This window comes from Oncorhynchus nerka, linkage group LG3 (genome assembly GCF_034236695.1).
Source record: "Oncorhynchus nerka isolate Pitt River linkage group LG3, Oner_Uvic_2.0, whole genome shotgun sequence".
NCBI lineage: Eukaryota > Metazoa > Chordata > Actinopteri > Salmoniformes > Salmonidae > Oncorhynchus > Oncorhynchus nerka.
The window spans coordinates 73,079,917-73,104,124 of NC_088398.1; the positions used below are offsets into that span (position 1 = coordinate 73,079,917).

The window sequence follows — 24,208 nt, forward strand, 5'->3', positions numbered from 1 at the left end:
TGGCTGTCTGTCTCTGGCTCTCTGGCTGTCTGTCTCTGGCTGTCTGTCTCTGGCTGTCTGGCTGTCTGTCTCTGGCTGTCTGTCTCTGGCTGTCTGTCTCTGTCTGTCTCTTTTTCTGTCTCTGTCTGTCTCTGGCTCTCTGGCTGTCTGTCTCTGTCTGGCTGTCTGTCTCTGGCTCTCTGTCTCTGGCTGTCTGGCTGGCTGTCTGTCTCTGGCTGTCTGTCTCTGGCTGTCTGTCTCTGGCTGTCTCTGGCTGTGTGTCTCTGGCTGTCTGTCTCTGGCTGTCTCTGGCTTTCTGGCTGTCTGTCTCTGGCTCTCTGGCTGTCCTTCTCTGGCTGTCTGTCTCTGGCTGTCTGGCTGTCTTTCTCTGGCTGTCTGGCTGTCTGTCTCTGGCTGTCTGTCTCTGGCTGTCTGTCTCTGTCTGTCTGGCTGTCTTGCTGTCTGTCTCTGGCTGTCTGTCTCTGGCTGTCTGTCTCTGTCTCTGGCTGTCTGTCTCTGGCTGTCTTGCTGTCTGTCTCTGGCTGTGTGTCTCTGGCTGTGTGTCTCTGGCTGTCTGTCTCTAGCTGTCTCTGGCTTTCTGGCTGGCTGTCTCTGGCTTTCTGGCTGTCTGGCTGTCTGTCTCTGGCTGTCTGGCTGTCTGGCTGTCTGTCTCTGGCTGTCTGTCTCTGGCTGTCTGTCTCTGGCTGTCTGTCTCTGGCTGTTTGTCTGGCTCATGTCTCTGGCTGTTTGTCTGGCTCATGTCTCTCGCTCATGTCTCTCTCTCTCTCGCTCATGTCTCTCTCTCTCTCGCTCATGTCTCTCTCTCTCGCTCATGTCTCTCTCTCTCTCTCTCTCTCTCTTGCTCATGTCTCTCGCTCATGTCTCTCTTTCTCGCTCATGTCTCACTCTCTCTCGCTCATGTCTCTCTCTCGCTCATGTCTCTCTCGCTCATGTCTCTCTCTCATGTCTGTCTCTCTCGCTCATGTCTCTCTCTCATGTCTCTCTCTCTCGCTCATGTCTCTCTCTCATGTCTCTCTCTCTCGCTCATGTCTCTTGCTCATGTCTCTCTCATGTCTCTCTCTCGCTCATGTCTCTCTCTCATGTCTCACTCTCATGTCTCTCGCTCATGTCTCTCTCTCGCTCATGTCTCTCTTTCGCTCATGTCTCTCTCTCATGTCTCACTGTCTCTCGCTCATGTCTCTCTCTCATGTCTCACTGTCTCTCGCTCATGTCTCTCTCTCATGTCACTCTCTCATGTCTCTCGCTCATGTCTCTCTCTCATGTCTCTCTCTCGCTCATGTCTCTCTCATGTCTCACTGTCTCTCGCTCATGTCTCTCTCTCGCTCATGTCTCTCTCTCATGTCTCACTGTCTCTCGCTCATGTCTCTCTCTCGCTCATGTCTCTCTCTCTTGCTCATGTCTCTCTCTCTCTTGCTCATGTCTTTCTCTCTCATGTCTGTCATCTCTCTCTCTCTCTCTCTCTCTGTGTCTCTCTCTCTGTCTCTCTCTCTGTGTGTGTCTCTCTGTCTCTCTGTCTCTCTCTCTCTCTCTCTCTATGTGTCTCTGTGTCTCTCTGTCTGTCTCTCATATATATCTGTCGTCTCTGTCTCTCAGAGTTCCAGAAGTGGTGAAGTTCCATGACACGCCGACACTCAACGTTGGGGCAGGTTACCGGGACGACATACCGGAAGACAGGACTGAGGGGAGCATCGTGCTGCATGACCAATACGAGATGAAAGGGGAGATGGATCACGATGACCAAAGTGTTAGAACAGATTGCAGTGATGGCCGTAAGGAGAAGTCTGATGACAACCGCAACAACTATGGAGATCAGCGTGATCGCTATGGTGGCAGCCGCGATCGCCTCGACGACCAGCGCGATCGCTATGGTGGCAGCCGCGATCGCCTCGACGATCAGCGTGTTCGATATGGTGGCAGTCGTGATCGCCTTGACGACCCACCTGTTCGCTTTAGTGGCAGCCGCGATCGCCTTGACGACCCACCTGTTCGCTATGGTGGCAGCCGTGATCGCCTTGACGACCCGCCTGTTGTTCGCTATGGTGGCAGCCGTGATCGTCTTGATGACCCACCTGTTGTTCGCTATGGTGGCAGCCGTGATCGTCTTGATGACCCACCTGTTGTTCGCCATGGTGGCAGCCGTGACCGCCTTGACGACCCACCTGTTGTTCGCCATGGTGGCAGCCGTGACCGCCTTGATGACCCGCCTGTTGTTCGCCATGGTGGCAGCCGTGACCGCCTTGATGACCCGCCTGTTGTTCGCCATGGTGGCAGCCGTGACCGCCTTGATGACCCGCCTGTTCGCCATGGTGGCAGCCGTGACCGCCTTGATGACCAGCATGATCGGTACAATGACCAGTACGATGAATCATAAGATGACCAACATGTCCTATTTCCAGGTTGTCCAATGGAATTACAGCCATCCTCCTCAATGCTAATCTGCTGGTACAGGGAGCCTACTTCAGTAGTATCCCATGCTGGTGCACTACCCTATAATCTCCCCTTCGATTCTAATGCCTCACAAACAATCATTAATGTTACTCGATTTCCAGGCTGTTGTTAACTGCCCAAGGTGCTCAGTGATTTGGACATTTACTCAATCAAAATAATACCAGATCTTGGTGCACTTGATAACCGGAATTTGGAAAATACAAAAATGATTTTATTTGATAGACAAACTAGGCCTAGACTTGGTCTTGGTATTTGATGAGCATCCCCATTAACTGTTGCAAAAGCAGCAGCTACTCTTTCTGGAGTCCACAAGAACAGCTCAATAGACAAGAACAGCTCAAGGACATAAGTTATTTTGACAAGAACAGCTCAAGGACAGAAGATAATATGATGAGACCACATTTCTAACCGAAACATGGCCCATGGGTCACTTCTCCACGGCCCTGTAAAGACCTGAAAGGACTGGATCAAGATCTGTGTCTAGGTGGTGAAGGCCTCTCTTCAACAGCTACTGTGTCTTAGTCTCCTACATGAGGCTAACAGAAAGCTATTACCATGCTATTCAGAAGAACTCCTTTCAGGGAGGTTGATGAATTACCTTGTGGTTGGTGTGAACCAACTGGACCTAAATCAGGTTTTACCATGAAAACAAGTGCCCTTGGGTTGAATGACCCCATGTTGAGTTGAGTATGTGTGTAATTATGGAATTGTTTTGACCCTGTGTTACATATTTTAATGATTACTCTGTGGTGAAAGTAGGCTACATCAAATCCTTTTTTTTATACCGCACTGATTTCCTGTTTTATTTGCTAGTAATTACTCCAATCAATAAATGAACTGTAAGGTGTATGGCAAGGAAGAACCTTATGTAATTACGACATTTGTATTAATTTAAATGAATCATATATAATATATATATATATATATATATATATATTTTTTTTTTTTTTTTTTTTACTATATAATAAAGGGAAGAAGTGGAGGAAAAACTGAACTAAAATCTCAGGATTATTTTTGTTTAATTTCTTTATTCCACAGGATCACACCCGTTTTATTAATAAAATATATTTTTCCCCCTTTTAAAACCAGACTCTTCTACCTCATTCCATGGGTAAAATCACCAGTTGGAGCAGGTTTAAGATTTTGGGGGGGAGATTAGTTTAGATGTATTGTTTTGAATCCCAAATCTATTTAAATATGTGCTTGTAATAGTATTATAGGTAAAATGGTGGTAAACCATATTTGTTTGAATGTAGTTTTTGATCTGGAGTTGGGGTTCACCCTCTGTTAAAGTGGTACACTCCTCCTGGTGTCGGATTGACGCTTCGCCTCTCCCGGTGTTCTTCTCAACACTCAGCGGACAAAGAATGAGTCAAACAACAGGCAGGAGGAAAATGAGGATTCATTCTCTCTGATTGCGAAACTTTTTATTCAAAAAATGAACTGGCTGCTAGATCGATGGATTATTTTGTGCTTAACAGGTATATGTTCGTTTTTGTGTGTGTTTGTTTCCTCACTCAACATGTTGTTTTGTCATCTGTCCGAGAAAGCAACAGGTTGATCTCTAGCTCGGGGTTTATTCCAGCGTCTAACGGGTCTCTCTGCCTCTCTACCCCTCTCTCTGCCTTACCTAAAACCTCAATATGACTATTGGACTCTCTTTATTCATATTTATATCAACAGACCTTTGCCTTGTTTTGGGGGGTTCGTCGGAATTGCTTTAATTTATTAGATGGAATATTTGCGATAATGATAGGCTTTAGCTACTCTTGTTTTCGCTTTTATGGAGGAATGTGTGAAATAAGAAATATACTATAGTAAAATCATCATAAAATCATCATTTATCATTTAAATAGGTGTTGTTATTCAGACAATATCCATGGTATGCATGCACTCCAATGGGTCACATAGATATCTACTAGGCATAGAATAATACCTTAATAACTTACTCTGAGGGTCTACTAGAAAAAATAATTTTGGAGATCAGTCTGATACAGAGAATATTTGTGGAGTGGTCTATGTTGTGTTAACCTATTTTGGGGGGGGTAAATTAATAGAAAATGCAACCATGATTTAATCTAGTATTTTGAAGAGTTTTTTTCAGTAGAATTATACAAAACGAATCTGTGTCTAGTGTATAAACCCAACAGGAAGTCAAGTCAGTGGTGGAATGCCTGGCAGGAAAATGGTGTCCGTTGTTGAAGGAGGAAAGGGTCTGATGTGGTCAGGAAGCACAGAGTGACTCAGAGATTGAATCAGGAAGAGCCCAGTAGACTTGAATGATAAACCTGAGTTTTGTGTAGTAGCCCACTCATCAAGAAACCCCTTTTTAAGGGTGTATGTTAGGGAGTTGCATGCCTTTTTGGTATTTTGTTGTTGTGAATATGAATTAGAGAAGAGTGTTATGTTGTTGTGAGATGAATCAGGACCATAGGTACAAGTGTAGGCCTATGTCATAATTTGTTGTCACACTTGTGGGTGTTTTTAGAAGTTTACAAATGTGTTTTGGAGTGCCTGGTTTCATGCATGAACACTTTTTATGTTCTCCAATAGAGAGATGCTGAGACAGGCTTACACCTTTTTAGCAAAGGTTCCACAAAACAATGACAATGTTTTTCTTGGTTGTACGTGAATCCTGTGGTTACCAAGGTGTCTCACCCTGTCCATTCTCTCTGTCCCGATCTCCCCTCACTACACTGTAAGGACCTCGTCTAACGGTTTGGTTCAAATCTCTAACAGCTAATTGGCTGTTCACACCCGACTGGACCAGACATGATTATTTCATTGGTTGGAGTCCTCCCATCCCCCTCCTCCATTCTACTGTCCACACAGGATTCTCCAGGATGGGGGTGGGGGTACTAATGCCAAACAATGGGCCAATGGGCCATGAACAAACGGACAAAGGGAGGGCCACAGCTACCCCGTGGACGGATTTTAGGAGCACGGTTCTTCTCCCTGCTGTCTCTTTCTCCTCACACGTTCTTATTCTCCATCCCTCTCACATTCAAAATGAAAACAAACAAACAGAACTGTCTCTTTCTCCTCACACGTTCTTATTCTCCATCCCTCTCACATTCAAAATGAAAACAAACACAAACAGAACTGTCACTTTTTTCTCTCACAATTTCAATTCAATTTGCTTTATTGGCATGACGTAACAATGCAGTTATTGCCAAAGCTTACTTTGGAAATGTACAATATTAAAATAATAATAATCAGTATTGTCAACAGTAACAAGAATAATCAAGAGTCAAAATAACCATACATTGAACAATGACAATAAGCATAGAGGACATGTGCAGGTTGATTGACACTGTCCCTCATCTTATGGCAGGCAGCAATGTAGTGCGCTGCCAACTCACAGCTCTTTGCGTCCTCTCCCAACAAGACAGGTAGCCTATCCTCGTCAGAGAGGTCTTTGAAATCTTGAATAAGGATTTCAAATTTGAGGAAATAACACTCTAATTGTTTTGTCAGGAAATGCAACTCTGTCTCCGGTTCTGCTGTGGTGCAGTGGTTGCACAGCCATTCCTCTACAGGGAGCCAGGGTTTCCTGTGTCTACCCTTCTCCATGGCAAGGCTGTGTTCACTGAGCCTGTACTTTGTCAAGGTTTTTCTAAGGTTTTGATCAGTAACCATGGTCAAATAGTTTGCCACCATGTACCATCGATTTAGGGCCGGATAGCACTGCATTTTGCTTTGTGTTTGTGCTTGTGTTTCCCAATAAGTAATGTAATTTTGTTTTGACTGTGTTGTAATTTTGTTAATTATGATTGATTGGATGTTCTGGTCCTGAGGCTTCAGTGTATCAGTAGAACAGGTTTGTGAACAGCTGGATGAGAGGACTTTTTTCTTTGCTCAGCTCTTTGCATTGCAGGGCTTGGTAATGATATGAGAGGGGTCACTGTATTTCCCCTGTCTGTTTCTCTCTGTCTCTCTTTCTCTCTGTCTCTGTCTCTCTTTCTCTTTCTGTCTGTCTCTGTCCTCTTTCTCTCTCTCTCTCTCTCTCTCTGTCCTCTGTCTCCGTCTCTCTTTCTCTGTCTGATTTGTTTTGTGTTCTCCAGAGGTAACACATCTTCTTCAGACTCTGTAGGAGGAGTGGATGAACCGTTGGTGCAGGGTCAGATATTTATCTGCCATTAGTCACAACTTCTAAATGGAGCTCTAGAACATTTGAAGGCCATCACCGTGAGTCACCCTGGCTCCTCTTTAGTACATAGTGTAAAACAGCTTCCCTCCTTGTCTCATTCCCTTCATATGAACTAAACTGCTCCTAAGGAGAGAGCCACTGTGTAGAACCCTTTGTTGTGATTTCCTCTTTTCAAGGAAACGTTTGGAGTCTGTTCCTGCTGCCTACCCCACCCAGACCTAACGGGACTGGGAAATGTTTGGAATCAGTTCCTGCTGCCTACCCCACCCAGAACTAACGGGACTGGGAAATGTTTGGAATCAGTTCCTGCTGCCTACCCCACCCAGAACTAACGGGACTGGGAAATGTTTGGAATCAGTTTCTGCTGCCTACCCCACCCAGAACTAACGGGACTGGGAAATGTTTGGAATCAGTTCCTGCTGCCTACCCCACCCAGACCTAACGGGACTGGGAAATGTTTGGAATCAGTTCCTGCTGCCTACAACCCAGAACTAACGGGACTGGGAAATGTTTGGAATCAGTTCCTGCTGCCTACCCCGCCCAGACCTAATGGGACAGTCTGGAGTTGTTGACTGATCTGTCTCTGGCCCCCTCACTGTTCTTCTTTATTACGATAACCCCCTACCTCCCTACTGCAATCCTGCCCCCCACGAACGGCGGAATGTAGTCTCTGTGACCGCCAGCGTACAGGAGAGAGGAGCCCCCATACCATCTCTCTCTCACCCCAGTTGGAGACTGAGTTGCAGTCATCATTACACATACGCACGCACGCACGCACGTGCGTGCGTGCACACACACACACACACACACACACACACACACACACACACACACACACACACACACACACACACACACACACACACACCACTTCCACCACCCCATCTCACTATCTCATATTCTCTCTGTTCTCAGCCTTTTAAATGACCCACTGAACAACAGGAGCATTCCACCTCTGCAGTCTGTCTCTGATGGGCCCTGTGCTCTCTGTGGGGTAGAAAACAAACAAACCCCCTCGTGAGTTTAGTGCTCTGGAATCCCCCGTAAACATTTGGATGTGCAAGGGGTATGTAAGGGAGAGTTGGACTGAATACGTATGGGTAGAGGCTATATAATAATAAGACCAACAATAATAATAACAATAATAATGATAATAATAATTATACATGGGACTTATATAGTACTTTTTAAAGAGCCAAAGATGCTTGGTTAAAGTGATGATGGACGGGGGCATTTCAAAGCTGGTGTTGGAGAGCATTCAATCCTGAAGTCTAATCTCTCCTTGCCATTTGCATGTTTCACTGGCTATTCAAAATATATTGTATGTTAAAAGGCCTTGTATGCAGACTGCTGTTAGTAAGCATTTCACTGTCAGTCCACACCTGTTGTTTACGAAGCATCTGACGAATAGAATTAGATTTTGATTTGGTACGTAGAATGGGACATATCACCGTGACTTCTGACTCCTCCATCCATGGGTATGTGGAGTGGTCTCTGCCCTCTTATCCTGAACTACCCCATGTGTTTTTAACCTTCCCGTGAAAATACAATCTGGAATTGTTTTGATTATTGGAATTAATAACTTCTCCCCCCTCTCTTTTCTCTCTCATTTTCTTTCATTGTGTGTGTCCGTGTTCATGGTGTGTGTGTGTCCGTGTTCGTTGTGTGTGTGTGTGTGTCTGTTTTCGTTGTGTGTGTGTGTGTGTGTGTGTGTGTGTGTGTGTGTATGTGTGTCTATGTTCGTTGTGTGTGTGTGTCCGTTTTCGTTGTGTGTGTGTGTCCGTGTTCGTTGTGTGTGTTTCCCCGTGTTCGTTGTGTGTGTCAGTCTGTGTGTGTGCTGGGGTGCAGGTGACCGTTCGGGAGGAGAGGCGTTTCGCCATGCTCTTCCAGTCCGTGGTACTCCAGTGCCAGTACCACACACCCTCCACACAGACCCCTGTGGTGCAGTGGTGGTACAAGTCCTACTGCCGTGACCGCACACAAGACTCCTTCACCTTCCCCGAGAGCCTGGGGGTCCAGGGGTCCGAGCTGGGCGCCGCGGCCCAACTGGAGTGCTCGGACAGCAGCCGCACCGTCCGCATCGTAGCCTCCGGCCAGGGTGCCTCCATGACGCTGGCTGAGCACTACAAGGGCCGAGACATCGCCATCGTCAACAGTACTGTGAATATTTCTAATGGGTTGATTTGTATTGTGTTCATTTAAATTGTGTGTGGAGCGGTTTATAGTTTAATGAGCTGTTGTGTGTATGACTAGAAGGCGGTGCTTGAGAATATGTTGTGAGGGAAGATGTGCACACACTCGCACATGACACACACACACACACACGCTTAAATGCTGTTTAAAAAATATCTTTATTTACCCAGGTAGGCTAGTTGAGAACACCTTTATTTACCCAGGTAGGCTAGTTGAGAACACCTTTATTTACCCAGGTAGGCTAGTTGAGAACACCTTTATTTACCCAGGTAGGCTAGTTGAGAACACCTTTATTTACCCAGGTAGGCTAGTTGAGAACACCTTTATTTACCCAGGTAGGCTAGTTGAGAACACCTTTATTTACCCAGGTAGGCTAGTTGAGAACACCTTTATTTAACAAGGTAGGCTAGTTGAGAACAAGTTCTCATTTGCAACTGCGACCTGGCCAAGATAAAGCATAGCAATTCGACACATACAACAACACAGAGTTACACATGGAGTAAACAAAACATAGTCAATAATACAGTAGAACAAAAGAAAACTAAAAGTGCAAATGAGGTAAGATAAGGGAGTTAAGGCAATAAATAGGCCATGGTGGCGAAGTAATTACAATATGGCAAATAAACACTGGAATGGTAGATGTGCAGAAGATGAATGTGCAAGTAGAGATACTGGAGTGCAAAGGAGCAAGATAAATAAATAAATACTGTATGGGGATGAGGTAGGTAGATAGATGGGCTATGTACAGGTGCAGTGATCTGTGAGCTGCTCTGACAGCTGGTGCTTAAAGCTAGTGAGGGAGATATGAGTCTCCAGCTTCAGAGATTTTTGCAGTTCATTCCAGTCAGTTTGTTGAGTAGAGTGTTGGAGGCTATTTTATAGATGACATCACCGAAGTCGAGGATCGGTAGGATGGTCAGTTTTACGAGGGTATGTTTGGCAGCATGAGTGAAGGATGCTTTGTTGCGATATAGGAAGCCAATTCTATATTTAATTTTGGATTGGAGATGTTTAATGTGAGTCTGGAAGGAGAGTTTACAGTCTAACCAGACACCTAGGCCGTCCAGAGTAGTGATGCTGGACAGGCGAGCAGGTGCGGGCAGTGATCGGTTGAATAGCATGCATTTAGTTTCCCCTGCGTTTAAGAGCAGTTGGAGGCTACGGAAGGAGAGTTGTAATGGCATTGAAGCTTGTCTGGAGGTTAGTTAACACAGTGTCCATAGAGGGGCCAGAAGTATACAGAATGGTGTCGTCTGCGTAGAGGTGTACCAGAGAATCACCAGTAGCAAGAGCAACATCATTGATGTATACAGGGAAGAGAGTCGGCCCGAGGATTGAACCCTGTGGCACCCCCATAAAGACAGCCAGAGGTCCAGACAACAGGCCCTCCGATTTAACACACTGAACTCTATCAGAGAAGTAGTTGGTAGACCAGGCGAGGCAATCATTTGAGAAACCAAGGCTGTCGAGTCTGCCAATAAGAATGTGGTGATTGACAGAGTCGAAAGCCTTGGCCAGGTCGATGAATACGGCTGCACAGTAATGTCTCTTATCTATGGCGGTTATGATGTCGTTTAGGACCTTGAGCGTGGCTGAGGTGCACCCATGACCAGCTCTGAAATCAGATTGCATAGCGGAGAAGGTACGTTGGGATTCGAAATGGTCGGTAATCTGTTAACTTGGCTTTCGAAGACCTTAGAAAGACAGGGTAGGATAGATACGTATAGGTCTGCAGCAGTTTGGGTATAGAGTGACCGCGGCAGCTTTCCTGATATTTTTAGAAAGAGAGGGTCCAGATAGTCTAGCCCGGCTGATTTGTAGGGGTCCAGATTTTGCAGCTCTTTCAGAACATCAGCTATCTGGATTTGGGTAAAGGAGAAATGGTGGGGGCTTTGGCGGGTTGCTGTGGAGGGTGCCGGGCAGTTGACCGGGGTAGGGGTAGCCAGGTGGAAAGTATGGCCAGCCGTAGAGAAATGCTTGTTGAAATTCTCAATTATAGTGGATTTATCAGTGGTGACTGTGTTTCCTAGCCTCAGAGCAGTGGGCAGCTGGGAGGAGGTGCTCTTATTCTCCATGGACTTTACAGTGTCCCAGAACTTTTTTGAGCTAGTAATACAGGATGCAAATTTCTGTTTGAAAAAGCTAGCCGTAGCTTTCCTAAATGCCTGTGTATATTTTTTCCTAACTTCCCTGAAAAGTTGCATGTCACGGGGGCTATTCGATGCAAATGCAGAATGTCACAGGATGTTTTTGTGCTGATCAAGGCAGACAGGTCTGGAGTGAACCAAGGAATATATCTATTCCTAGTTCAATTTTTTTTGAATGGGGCATGCTTATTTAAGATGGTGAGGAAGGCACTTTTAAAGAATAGCCAGGCATCATCTACTGACGGGATGAGGTCAATGTCATTCCAGGAAACCCCGACCAGGTCAATTAGAAAGGCCTGCTCGCAGAAGTGTTTTAAGGAGCGTTTGACAGTGATGAGTGGAGGCCGTTTGACCGCTGACCCATTACGGATGCAGGCAATGAGGCAGTGATCGCTGAGATCTTGATTGAAAACAGCAGAGGTGTATTTGGAGGGTGAGTTAGTTAGGATGGAATCTATGAGGGTGCCCGTGTGTACGGATTTGGAGTTGTACCTGGTAGGTTCATTGATCATTTGTGTGAGATTGAGGGCATCAAGCTTGGATTGTAGGATGGCCGGGGTGTTAAGCATGTCCCGGTTTAGGTCACCTAGTAGCACGAGTTCAGAAGATAGATAGGGGGCAATCAATTCACATATGGTATCGAGGGCACAGCAGGGGCAGAGGGAGGTCTATAGCAGGCGGCAGCAGTGAGAGACTTGTTTCTGGAAAGGTGCATTTTTAGAAGTAGAAGCTCGAATTGTTTGGGTACAGACTTGGATAGTAATACAGAACTCTGCAGGCTATCTTTGCAGTACAACACCGCCCCCGTTGGCAGTTCTATCTTGACAGAAAATGCTATAGTTAGCGATGGAGATGTCAAGGTTTTTGGTGGTTTTTCTAAGCCACGATCCAGACACGACTAAGACATCCGGGTTGGCAGAGTGTGCTAAAGCAGTGAGTAAAACAAACTTAGGGAGTATGTTAACATGCATGAAACCAAGGCTTTTACGGTTACAGAAGTCAACAAATGAGAGCACCTGGGTAGTGGGAGTGGAGCGAGGCACTGCAGGACCTGGATTAACCTCTAAATCACCAGAAGAACAGAGGAGAAGTAGGATAAGTAGGATAAGGGTACGGCTAAATGCTATAAGAACTGGCCGTCTAGCACGTTCGGAACAGAGAGTAAAAGGAGCAGGTTTCTGTGCACGATAGCATAGATTTAAGGTTACAGTATGTCAGTGCTTTAGTGTTATAAGCAGTGGTCCGTCATGGCCTGTGTCACTTGTCCCAGTCTCTATACTGTGTGATCCGTCTCCCAACAGAAATTGTGAACGCTTGTGCTTGGCGTTTCCTGTTCCTCAAATAGTATTTCTCTGTCTGTCCTACACAATACACCAGGCTCCACAACACACACACACACACACACACACACACACACACACACACACACACACACACACACATTAAAGGGATATTTCACCCAAATTACCCGTTGGTTTCCTTACCCTGTGAGCAGTATATGGGCAAAGTATGACAGAAATCCATGCTTTAGTTTAGTTTTCCTGGCATTTTCCAAATGCTAAAATTTTAACATTTTTGGTACAAATCCCATCCAAGTCATGGAACCCATTTTTCAAATCTATAAGTTACTTTGTTGAGATTCACAATACATTTGAGATTTTTGGGGGTGATTTGAACATTTTGAACAAAACAAATGCTAATATCGGTGCCATGACTCCAATGAGGTTTGGGGCACAAATCCTAAAATATTAATATTTGGAAACAATGCCAGGGAAACTAAACCGAAGCATGGATTGCTGTCATACCTTATCCATAGACGGCTTACAAGGTATGGAAACCAATGTGTAATTTGGGTGAAATATCCCATTAACGACAATGCCCCCTGTTCACAATGGAGTGGTCTCTGCCCTCTCTTATCCTGAACCACCCCATTGAGCTCCTTATCAAAAGGAAACACACACATTCTTTGTTCTGCCTTTCAAAGAGAACACCAACCTTTTTGTGTCCCTTTTAGCTAAATACCCTCCTGTTTCATAAATCATAATATAAATCTGTAGGATGTATGAATGTGTCAAATGTCAATGTATCGTTGAGGATTGTTCAGTACATTGTTTGACTAAGGGTATATAATCCTATGACAGTATACCGTTGTGTATCTGACCCTGTCCAGAGGCGGACCTGCGGATCGGGGACCTGCATTGGGGCGACAGTGGAGTGTACTTCTGTAAGATAGTCATCGCTGACGACCTGGAGGGGAAGAACGAGGGCCAGGTGGAGTTACTTGTGCTGGGTGAGTGACCACAGGAATGAACCCCTCAGCACACAGGAAGTAAACATTCAACACAGGATGTCAAACCACCTCAACATCAAAGAGGAAGGGATAGAACGGAAATTAACATTCTGTTGAGGCTTTCTGTCCTACTTTTTTGAGTTCCTCTCTTTTTTTCTTCTTTTTTTTCACCTTTATTTAAACCAGGTAGGCCAGTTGAGAACACCTTTATTTAAACCAGGTAGGCCAGTTGAGAACAAGTTCTCATTTACAACTGCGACTTGGCCAAGATAAAGCAAAGCAGTGCGACACCGACACAAACAACAGCACAGAGTTACACATGGAATAAACAAACGTACAGTCAATAACACAATAGAAAAGTCTATATACAGTGAGTGCAAATGAGGTAAGATTAGGGAGGTAAGGCAATAAATAGGCCATAGTGGACTGTCCCCAGTCCACCTGGCCATGCTGCTGCTCCAGACCTGAGCCCTAGGACCGTGCCCCAGGACTACCTGACATGATGACTCCTTGCTGTCCCCAGTCCACCTGACTGTGCTGCTGCTCCAGTTTCAACTGTTCTGCCTTATTATTATTCGACCATGCTGGTCATTTATGAACATTTGAACATCTTGGTCATGTTCTGTTATAATCTCTACCCGGCACAGCCAGAAGAGGACTGGCCACCCCACATAGCCTGGTTCCTCTCTAGGTTTCTTCCTAGGTTTTGGCCTTTCTAGGGAGTTTTTCCTAGCCACCGTGCTTTTACACCTGCATTGTTTGCTGTTTGGGGTTTTAGGCTGGGTTTCTGTACAGCACTTTGAGATATCAGCTGATGTACGAAGGGCTATATAAATAAATTTGATTTGATTTGATTTGATTTGAGTGGCGAAATAATTACAATTTAGCAATTAAACACTGGAGTGACAGATTGGATGTGCTATTTACAGATGGGCTATGTACAGGTGCAGTGATCTGTAAGCTGCTCTGGCAGTTGATGCTTAAAGTTAGTGAGCGAGATATGAGTCTCCAGCTTCAGTGATTTTTGCAATTTGTTCCAGTCATTGGCAGAACAGAACTGGAAGGAAAGGTGGCCAAAGTAGGAATTGGCTTTGGGGGTGACCAGTGAAATATACCTGCTGGAGCACGTGCTACAGGTGGGTGCTGCTATGGTGACCAGTGAGCTGAGATAAAGGCGGGGCTTTACCTATCAAAGACTTATAGATGACCTGGAGTCAGTGGGTTTGGCGAAGAATATGAAGCGAGGGCCAGCCGACGAGAGCATACAGGTCGCAGTGGTGGGTAGTATATGGGGCTTTGGTGACAAAACGGATGGCACTGTGATAGACTGCACCCAATTTGCTGAGTAGAGTGTTGGATGCTATTTTGTAAATGACATCGCTGAAGTCAAGGATCGGTAGAATCGTCAGTTTAATGAGGGTATGTTTGGCAGCATGAGTGAAGGATTCTTTGTTGCGAAATAGGAAGCCAATTCTAGATTTAATTTTGGATTGGAGATGCTTAATGTGAGTCTGGAAGGAGAGCTTACAGTCTAACCAGACACCTAGGTATTTGTAGTCAACACCGTTCAGAGTAGTGATTCTAGACTGTCGGGCAGGGGCGGGCAGCGATTAGTTGAAGAGCATGCATTTAGTTTTACTTGCATTTAAGAGCATTTATGTCGCTCTTGCTGCTGGTGATTCTCTGATCCACCTCTACGGTGACAACACATTCGGTCGGCCCGAGAATTGATCCCTGTGGCACCCCCATAGAGAGTGCCAAAGGTCCGGACAACAGGCCCTCCGATTTGACACACTGAACTCTGTCTGAGAAGTAGTTAGTGAACCAGGCGAGGCAGTCATTTGAGAAACCAAGGCTATTGAGTCTGCCGATAAGAATGCAGTGATTGACAGAGTCGAAAGCCTTGGCCAGGTCGATAAATACGGCTTTTATCGATGGCGGTTATGATATCGTTTAGGACCTTGAGCATGGATGAAGTACACCCATGACCAGCTCAGAAAACAGATTGCATAGCGGAGAAGGTACGGTGGGATTTGAAATGGTCGGTGATCTGTTTGTTAAACTTGGATTTCGAAGACCTTAGCAGGGCAGGGTAGGATAGATATAGGTCTGTAGCAGTTTGGGTCTAGAGTGTCTCCCCCTTTGAAGAGGGGGATGACCGCGGTAGCATTCCAATCTTTGGGAATCTCAGACGATACGAAAGAGAGGTTGAACAGGCTAATAATAGCGGTTGCAACAATTGTGGCGGATAATTTTAGAAAGAGAGGGTCCAGATTGTCTAGCCCATCTGATTTGTAGGGGTCCAGAATTTGCAGCTCTTTCGGAACATCAGCTATCTGGATTTGGGTGAAGGAGAAATGGTGGAGGCTTTGGCAAGTTGCTGTGGGGGGTGCATAACTGTTGACCAGGGTAGGGGTAGCCAGGTGGAAAACATGGCCAGTCGTAGAAAAATGCTTATTGAAATTCTCACTTATCGCGGATTTATCGGTGGTGACAGTGTTTCCTAGCCTCAGTGCAGTGGGCAGCTGGGAGTAGGTGCTCTTATTCTCCATGGACTTTATAGTGTCCTAAAATGTTGGGGAGTTTGTGCTACAGGATGCACATTTCTGTTTGAAAAAGGATTGTCTGAAAGGATTTGGAAGTTGGGAGTTATGGGAATAGGAAACACTTATTTATTGTCTTCTCTCACTTTCTGAACCTGACCACAGCACCTAGTGTAAGTAAGTCTATGTGTTTGTTTGATATGGTTCGTAGTGATGTGCTTTGTTATAAATGTCCCGGCTCTAGAAGGCGTCTACATTCCAAAGTGCACTTACAACTGTTGCCATGACAACGCTGCTGCTCTGCACGGTTCTGATCCTCTCTGAGAGGACCTATTGTTTGGCTGAGCTTACCGCTGTAGAACAACAGACATAACCCTGACATAGCCATATATAAACCTTTATAACCTCAAATATAGTGTCAGTATAGGCCAGGTAGACATAGGCTACATAACAGAGAGCTCACAACATACAGTACCTATGTGGAATAAGGTAATTACACATACAGTACACATACATTACACATACAGTACACATACAGTACACATACAGTACACATGCATTACACATACAGTACACATACAGTACACATACATTACACATACAGTACACATGCATTACACATACAGTACACATACAGTACACATACAGTACACATGCATTACACATACAGTACACATACATTACACATACAGTACACATACAGTACACATACAGTACACATACATTACACATACAGTACACATACAGTACACATACATTACACATACATTACACATACAGTACACATACAGTACACATACATTACACATACAGTACACATACAGTACACATGCATTACACATACAGTACACATACATTACACATACATTACACATACAGTACACATACAGTACACATACATTACACATACAGTACACATGCATTACACATACAGTACACATACAGTACACATACAGTACACATGCATTACACATACAGTACACATACATTACACATACAGTACACATACAGTACACATACATTACACATACATTACACATACAGTACACATACATTACACATACAGTACACATGCATTACACATACAGTACACATACAGTACAGACAGTAGTTCTAGTTAATTGTTGTGAGTTATGTAATCCACTTCTTAAGGTGTTTCAATGGCAACATTTTTGTTGGGGGGGCAAAAGACTAAAACATGTAAAGGGTCAGTGGTGTAGCATGTAAATGTTATTTAACCTTTATTTATCTAGACAAGTCAGTTAAGAACAAATTCCTATTTACAATGGCGGCATACAGTGCCTTGTTAAGGGGCAGAACGACAGATTTTTACCTTGTCAACTCGGGGATTTGATCAAGCAACCTTTCGGGTACTGTCCCAATGCTCTAACCACTAGGTCACCTGCTACCTGCCACCCCTGATGGTCAGTGGTATGGCATGTTAAGGGTCAGTGGTGTCACATGTTAAGGGTCAGTGGGTATCGCATGTTAAGGGTCAGTGGTATCGCATGTTAAGGGTCAGTGGTGTCGCATGCTAAGGGTCAGTGGTATGGCATGTTAAGGGTCAGTGGTGTCACATGTTAAGGGTCAGTGGGTATCGCATGTTAAGGGTCAGTGGTGTCACATGTTAAGGGTCAGTGGTGTCGCATGTTAAGGGTCAGTGGTATGGCATGTTAAGGGTCAGTGGTATGGCATGTTAAGGGTCAGTGGTATGGCATGCTAAGGGTCAGTGGTGTCGCATGTTAAGGGTCAGTGGTGTCACATGTTAAGGGTCAGTGGGTATCGCATGTTAAGGGTCAGTGGTATCGCATGTTAAGGGTCAGTGGTGTCGCATGCTAAGGGTCAGTGGTATGGCATGTTAAGGGTCAGTGGTGTCACATGTTAAGGGTCAGTGGGTATCGCATGTTAAGGGTCAGTGGTGTCACATGTTAAGGGTCAGTGGTGTCGCATGTTAAGGGTCAGTGGTATGGCATGTTAAGGGTCAGTGGTATGGCATGTTAAGGGTCAGTGGTATGGCATGCTAAGGGTCAGTGGTGTCGCATGTTAAGGGTCAGTGGTATGGCATGCTAAGGGTCAGTGGTATGGCATGCTAAGGGTCAGTGGTATGGCATGCTAAGGGTCAGTGGTATGACATGCTAATGGTCAGTGGTGTCGCATGCTAAGGGTCAGTGGTATGACAGCCTAATGGTCAGTGGTGTCGCATGCTAAGGGTCAGTGGTATGACATGCTAATGGTCAGTGGTATGGCATGCTAAGGGTCAGTGGTATGGCATGCTAATGGTCAGTGGTATGGCATGCTAAGGGTCAGTGGTATGGCATGCTAAGGGTCAGTGGTATGGCATGCTAAGGGTCAGTGGTATGACATGCTAATGGTCAGTGGTATGGCATGCTAAGGGTCAGTGGTATGGCATGCTAAGGGTCAGTGGTATGGCATGCTAAGGGTCAGTGGTATGACATGCTAATGGTCAGTGGTGTCGCATGCTAAGGGTCAGTGGTATGACAGCCTAATGGTCAGTGGTATGGCATGCTAAGGGTCAGTGGTATGGCATGCTAAGGGTCAGTGGTATGGCATGCTAAGGGTCAGTGGTATGGCATGTTAAGGGTCAGTGGTATGGCATGTTAAGGGTCAGTGGTATGGCATGCTAAGGGTCAGTGGTATCGCATGTTAAGGGTCAGTGGTGTCGCATGCTAAGGGTCAGTGGTATGGCATGCTAAGGGTCAGTGGTATGGCATGTTAAGGGTCAGTGGTATGGCATGCTAAGGGTCAGTGGTATGACATGCTAAGGGTCAGTGGTATGGCATGTTAAGGGTCAGTGGTATGGCATGCTAAGGGTCAGTGGTATGGCATGCTAAGGGTCAGTGGTATGGCATGTTAAGGGTCAGTGGTATGGCATGTTAAGGGTCAGTGGTATGGCATGTTAAGGGTCAGTGGTGTCGCATGCTAAGGGTCAGTGGTATGGCATGCTAAGGGTCAGTGGTATGACATGCTAATGGTCAGTGGTGTCACATGTTAAGGGTCAGTGGTATGGCATGCTAAGGGTCAGTGGTATGACATGCTAATGGTCAGTGGTGTCACATGTTAATGGTCAGTGGTATGGCATGTTAAGGGTCAGTGGTGTCACATGTTAAGGGTCAGTGGTGTCACATGCTAAGGGTCAGTGGTGTCACGTGCTAAGGGTCAGTGGTATGACATGCTAAGGGTCAGTGGTATGACATGCTAAGGGTCAGTGGTGTCGCATGCTAAGGGTCAGTGGTGTCACATGCTAAGGGTCAGTGGTATGGCATGTTAAGGGTCAGTGGTATGGCATGCTAAGGGTCAGTGGTATGACATGCTAAGGGTCAGTGGTATCGCATGTTAAGGGTCAGTGGTATGGCATGCTAAGGGTCAGTGGTATGACATGCTAAGGGTCAGTGGTATGACATGCTAAGGGTCAGTGGTATCGCATGTTAAGGGTCAGTGGTATGGCATGTTAAGGGTCAGTGGTATGGCATGTTAAGGGTCAGCAGACGTGGGGCAGCAGACGAGCTGACTTTGGCTTTGTACACACACCACCAGAGTTTGAGTTGTTGAACCCATTTTAATTCCTTCAGAGTTAGTCTGTTTATGTGTAGAACCCTCCTCCTACTCCTCTCACCGAGTGGGGCCAGTCTCCCTTCTCTCTCTCAGGTTACTGTCTGCTGTATTTATATGCCTGTTGAGGGCTAGGAGAGCTCAGTGCATAGCGCACGGATGACTGTGCCAACATGGTGGGGCTAAACTGTCTCCTTCTACATTCGTTTCTCTTTCTCTCAGATTCCCTCCTTTTCTCCTCCTGTTCTCTCTTTCTCTCAGCTTCCCTCCCTCTCTCCTTCTGTTCTCTTTCTCTCAGCTTCCCTCCCTCTCTCCTTCTGTTCTCTTTTTCTCAGCTTCCCTCCCTCTCTCCTTCTGTTCTCTTTCTCTCAGCTTCCCTCCCTCTCTCCTTCTGTTCTCTTTCTCTCAGCTTCCCTCCCTCTCTCCTTCTGTTCTCTTTCTCTCTGCTTCCCTCCCTCTCTCCTTCTGTTCTCTTTCTCTCAGCTTCCCTCCCTCTCTCCTTCTGTTCTCTTTCTCTCTGCTTCCCTCCCTCTCTTCTTCTTCTCTCCTCTCTTTCTCATAACTACATTTTTCACAGCTTTTAATTTTTTGGTATTTACTCTGAAGCACCTCATTTTCATCTACCCGTTCTTCCCCTTGTCATTGTTTCTTCTCTCCTTCTCTCTCTCCCTCCCTCCTCTCATCCCTCACCTTCCCCTCTGAGGCACATAGTTTCTCCCCTCCCTCCCTTCCGGTCGTCACTAGTTACCACAATAACAAAGTCATAACCCTTGCCTTTTTCTACAATTTATCTTGATTTAAATTGAACCTTAACCCTAACCCTAACCCCAATGCTAACCTTATGCCTAACCCTAACCGTAACCACAATACTAACCTAATGCCTAACCCTAACCTTAAGACCACAAAAGCACATTTTCGTTTACATACATATTTACGATATAGCCCATTTTGACTTTGTGGCTGTGGTAACTAGTGGAAACCCCTCCTTCACCTCCTTCCCCTCTCAGAGGCACATAGTTTCTCCCCTTTGTTTCTCTCCTATCCTCCTTCACCTCCTTCCCCTCTCAGAGGCACATAGTTTCTCCCCTCTCTCAGGTTACTGAGCTCAGCTGGATTTATATAACTAAGTGCCAGAGCAGGGTGGTAGGATCTGTGTGTGTGTGTGTGTGTGTGTGTGTGTGTGTGTGTGTGTGTGTGTGTGTGTGTGTGTGTGTGTGTGTGTGTGTGTGTGTGTGTGTATATCAGACGAGAGGAGTGTGAAACTTCTCTCCATGACTGCTGCCTACTCAGCATGGGCTGGAGCCTGTCTGGCCGTGGGAGTTTAGTCTGCCCCGACAGCTAGCAGACCTGTTGAACTAAATAGGCCATTCACACTCAATTTAGTATTTAGATGTAGGCCAACACAAACACACTTAATGTGTGTATCCAGGTATTTTAGCATCCCCATTGAACCTGTCTAAAGAGATAAACATAGAGAATAGTTATCTTATTTTGGCGTTTGGGTGAGGGCATGGTCCCATTTCAACACCACTCTTTCTTTCTATTTATCCCTATATTTCTCTCTCTCTCCAAAGCCATTTATCCTTCTCTCACTCTCTGTCTTTATCTCCCTTAACCATTCTGTCTCCTCCTCTGTGTCTCTCTCTCACTCTCTGTCTTTATCGCCCTTAACCATTCTGTCTCCTCCTCTGTCTCTCTCTCACTCTCTGTCTTTATCTACCTTAACCATTCTGTCTCCTGTCTCTCTCTCACTCTCTGTCTTTATCTACCTTAACCATTCTGTCTCCTGTCTCTCTCTCACTCTCTGTCTTTATCTCCCTTAACCATTCTGTCTCCTCCTCTGTGTCTCTCTCTCACTCTCTGTCTTTATCTACCTTAACCATTCTGTCTCCTGTCTCTCTCTCACTCTCTGTCTTTATCTACCTTAACCATTCTGTCTCCTGTCTCTCTCTCACTCTCTGTCTTTATCTCCCTTAACCATTCTGTCTCCTCCTCTGTGTGCCTCTCTCACTCTCTCTTTATCTCCCTTAACCATTCTGTCTCCTGTCTCTCTCTCACTCTCTGTCTTTATCTCCCTTAACCATTCTGTCTCCTCCTCTGTGTCTCTCTCTCACTCTCTGTCTTTATCTACCTTAACCATTCTGTCTCCTGTCTCTCTCTCACTCTCCGTCTTTTTCTACCTTAACCATTCTGTCTCCTGTCTCACTCTGTCTTTATCTCCCTTAACCATTCTGTCTCCTGTCTCACTCTCTGTCTTTATCTACCTTAACCATTCTGTCTCCTGTCTCACTCTCTGTCTTTATCTCCCTTAACCATTCCGTCTCCTCCTCTGTGTGCCTCTCTCACTCTCTGTCTTTATCTCCCTTAACCATTCTGTCTCCTCCTCTGTGGGCCTCTCTCACTCTCTGTCTTTATCTCCCTTAACCATTCTGTCTCCTCCTCTGTGGGCCTCTCTCACTCTCTGTCTTTATCTCCCTTAACCATTCTGTCTCCTCCTCTGTGGGCCTCTCTCACTCTCTGTCTTTATCTCCCTTAACCATTCTGTCTCCTCCCTCTGTGGGCCTCTCTCACTCTCTGTCTTTATCTCCCTTAACCATTCTGTCTCCTCCTCTGTGGGCCTCTCTCACTCTGTCTTTATCTCCCTTAACCATTCTGTCTCCTCCTCTGTGTGCCTCTCTCACTCTCTGTCTTTATCTCCCTTAACCATTCTGTCTCCTCCTCTGTGTGCCTCTCTCACTCTCTGTCTTTATCTACCTTAACCATTCTGTCTCCTGTCTCTCTCTCACTCTCCGTCTTTTTCTACCTTAACCATTCTGTCTCCTGTCTCACTCTGTCTTTATCTCCCTTAACCATTCTGTCTCCTGTCTCACTCTCTGTCTTTATCTCCCTTAACCATTCTGTCTCCTGTCTCACTCTCTGTCTTTATCTCCCTTAACCATTCTGTCTCCTCCTCTGTGTGCCTCTCTCACTCTCTGTCTTTATCTCCCTTAACCATTCTGTCTCCTGTCTCACTCTCTGTCTTTATCTACCTTAACCATTCTGTCTCCTGTCTCACTCTCTGTCTTTATCTCCCTTAACCATTCCGTCTCCTCCTCTGTGTGCCTCTCTCACTCTCTGTCTTTATCTCCCTTAACCATTCTGTCTCCTCCTCTGTGGGCCTCTCTCACTCTCTGTCTTTATCTCCCTTAACCATTCTGTCTCCTCCTCTGTGGGCCTCTCTCACTCTCTGTCTTTATCTCCCTTAACCATTCTGTCTCCTCCTCTGTGGGCCTCTCTCACTCTCTGTCTTTATCTCCCTTAACCATTCTGTCTCCTCCTCTGTGGGCCTCTCTCACTCTGTCTTTATCTCCCTTAACCATTCTGTCTCCTCCTCTGTGTGCCTCTCTCACTCTCTGTCTTTATCTACCTTAACCATTCTGTCTCCTCCTCTGTGGGCCTCTCTCACTCTCTGTCTTTATCTCCCTTAACCATTCTGTCTCCTCCTCTGTGGGCCTCTCTCACTCTCTGTCTTTATCTCCCTTAACCATTCTGTCTCCTGTCTCTCTCTCACTCTCTGTCTTTATCGCCCTTAACCATTATGTCTCCTGTCTCTCTCTCACTCTCTGTCTTTATCTCCCTTAACCATTCTGTCTCCTCCTCTGTGTCTCTCTCTCACTCTCTGTCTTTATCTACCTTAACCATTCTGTCTCCTGTCTCACTCTCTGTCTTTATCTCCCTTAACCATTCTGTCTCCTCTGTGTGCCTCTCTCATACTGTCTTTATCTCCCTTAACCATTCTGTCTCCTCCTCTGTGGGCCTCTCTCACTCTCACCGTTTAGCAGAAACAAAGCAGCCGTTGTTACCATGGCGATAGCGTTCGTCTGACCCTCTTTCCCCTATGAGCTCTAATTATTAATTGGTGTCCCAAAATGCTTCAGTGAAGTGTCTGTCCCCGTTACACTCGGCTCCCATCCCCCTAGTCTGGGGTAGTGTGTGTGAAGTGTCTGTCCCCGTTACACTCGGTTCCCATTTTCCCATCCCCCCCTAAACTGGGGTAGTGTGTATGAAGTGGGTGTGAAGATCTATTAGCATGACACTTGAACTTTGTCTTCACTCCTATGGGAAATGATTAATGATGATCACTTTGGCTTTAGAATCAGGTATTAAAGAATAGTTTGACTGTTCTTTTCCTCGACTTCGCTTTCGATTAATCTGTCTGGTAATCTCTATGCATGACTCTTAGTCAATAACTCCATCTGTTTGGCTGATTTGCCTCACCTTTGACCTCTGCCCACTGCTACTTCCTGTCTGCAGCGCCTCACCTCTTGCTCTCCTTCTCTCTGCAGGTAGGACAGGTATGCTGAACGATCTCCTGCCTGAGTTTGATGTGGAGATTATGCCAGGTATGGCTGCCTGCTTCCTCACCCACTGGCTACTGTGTGTGTGTGTGTGTGTGTGTGTGTGTGTGTGTGTGTGTGTGTGTGTGTGTGTGTGTGTGTGTGTGTGTGTGTGTGTGTGTGTGTGTGTGTATGCCAAAAATGGCCTTTTCACCCCACCTGTTCCTTCCTTACCTGTTTCCTTCGGTGGCATCACCTGCTCTGGCTCTGCTCACCCTGTTCTCTCACTGTCCAATCAGCTTCTGGGAATATTGAATGATTTAACAACTGCAGAGTAAAGGACAAATCAGCTCGTTGCCTCGTCTTATATTCTGCCTCTGCGCAGTCAAGCATTAACTCACTGTCACAATCATATTCTTGCAACAGGACTTATTCACAAGAAGCCCTACGCCCTCTCTCTTTTGAAGATGAGATCTCTCTCTGAAGAGGTTCACTTGGGATGTGTGTTTTCACAAGGGGCTGACTAAAGTGGCGTGTTTGTCGTTTTTTTG

The 24,208-nt window shown here is 45.8% G+C and overlaps 2 protein-coding genes across 3 annotated transcripts in view; both read left to right on the plus strand.

The window, feature by feature from the left end:
- Window positions 1-3,533, plus strand: part of LOC115116075 (cell surface A33 antigen-like) — a 10,620-nt gene extending 7,087 nt beyond the window's left edge. Inside the window, exon 7 of the mRNA XM_065015567.1 lies at window positions 1,594-3,533. Coding sequence (XP_064871639.1) covers window positions 1,594-2,371 — 778 coding nt within the window. The 3' untranslated portion in view covers window positions 2,372-3,533. The remainder of the gene's footprint in view (window positions 1-1,593) is intronic.
- Window positions 3,534-3,690: 157 nt separating this feature from the next.
- The window catches only part of ildr2 (immunoglobulin-like domain containing receptor 2), a 31,278-nt gene continuing 10,760 nt past the window's right edge, over window positions 3,691-24,208 (plus strand). The window contains exons 1-4 of one of the 2 annotated variants that reach the window (XM_029640723.2): window positions 3,691-3,929; window positions 8,424-8,753; window positions 13,109-13,228; window positions 23,667-23,723. In XM_029640723.2, the coding sequence (XP_029496583.2) occupies window positions 3,887-3,929; window positions 8,424-8,753; window positions 13,109-13,228; window positions 23,667-23,723 (550 nt within the window). In that variant the 5' untranslated portion in view covers window positions 3,691-3,886. The remainder of the gene's footprint in view (window positions 3,930-8,423; window positions 8,754-13,108; window positions 13,229-23,666; window positions 23,724-24,208) is intronic. The other variant, XM_029640730.2, reaches the window with a different exon arrangement.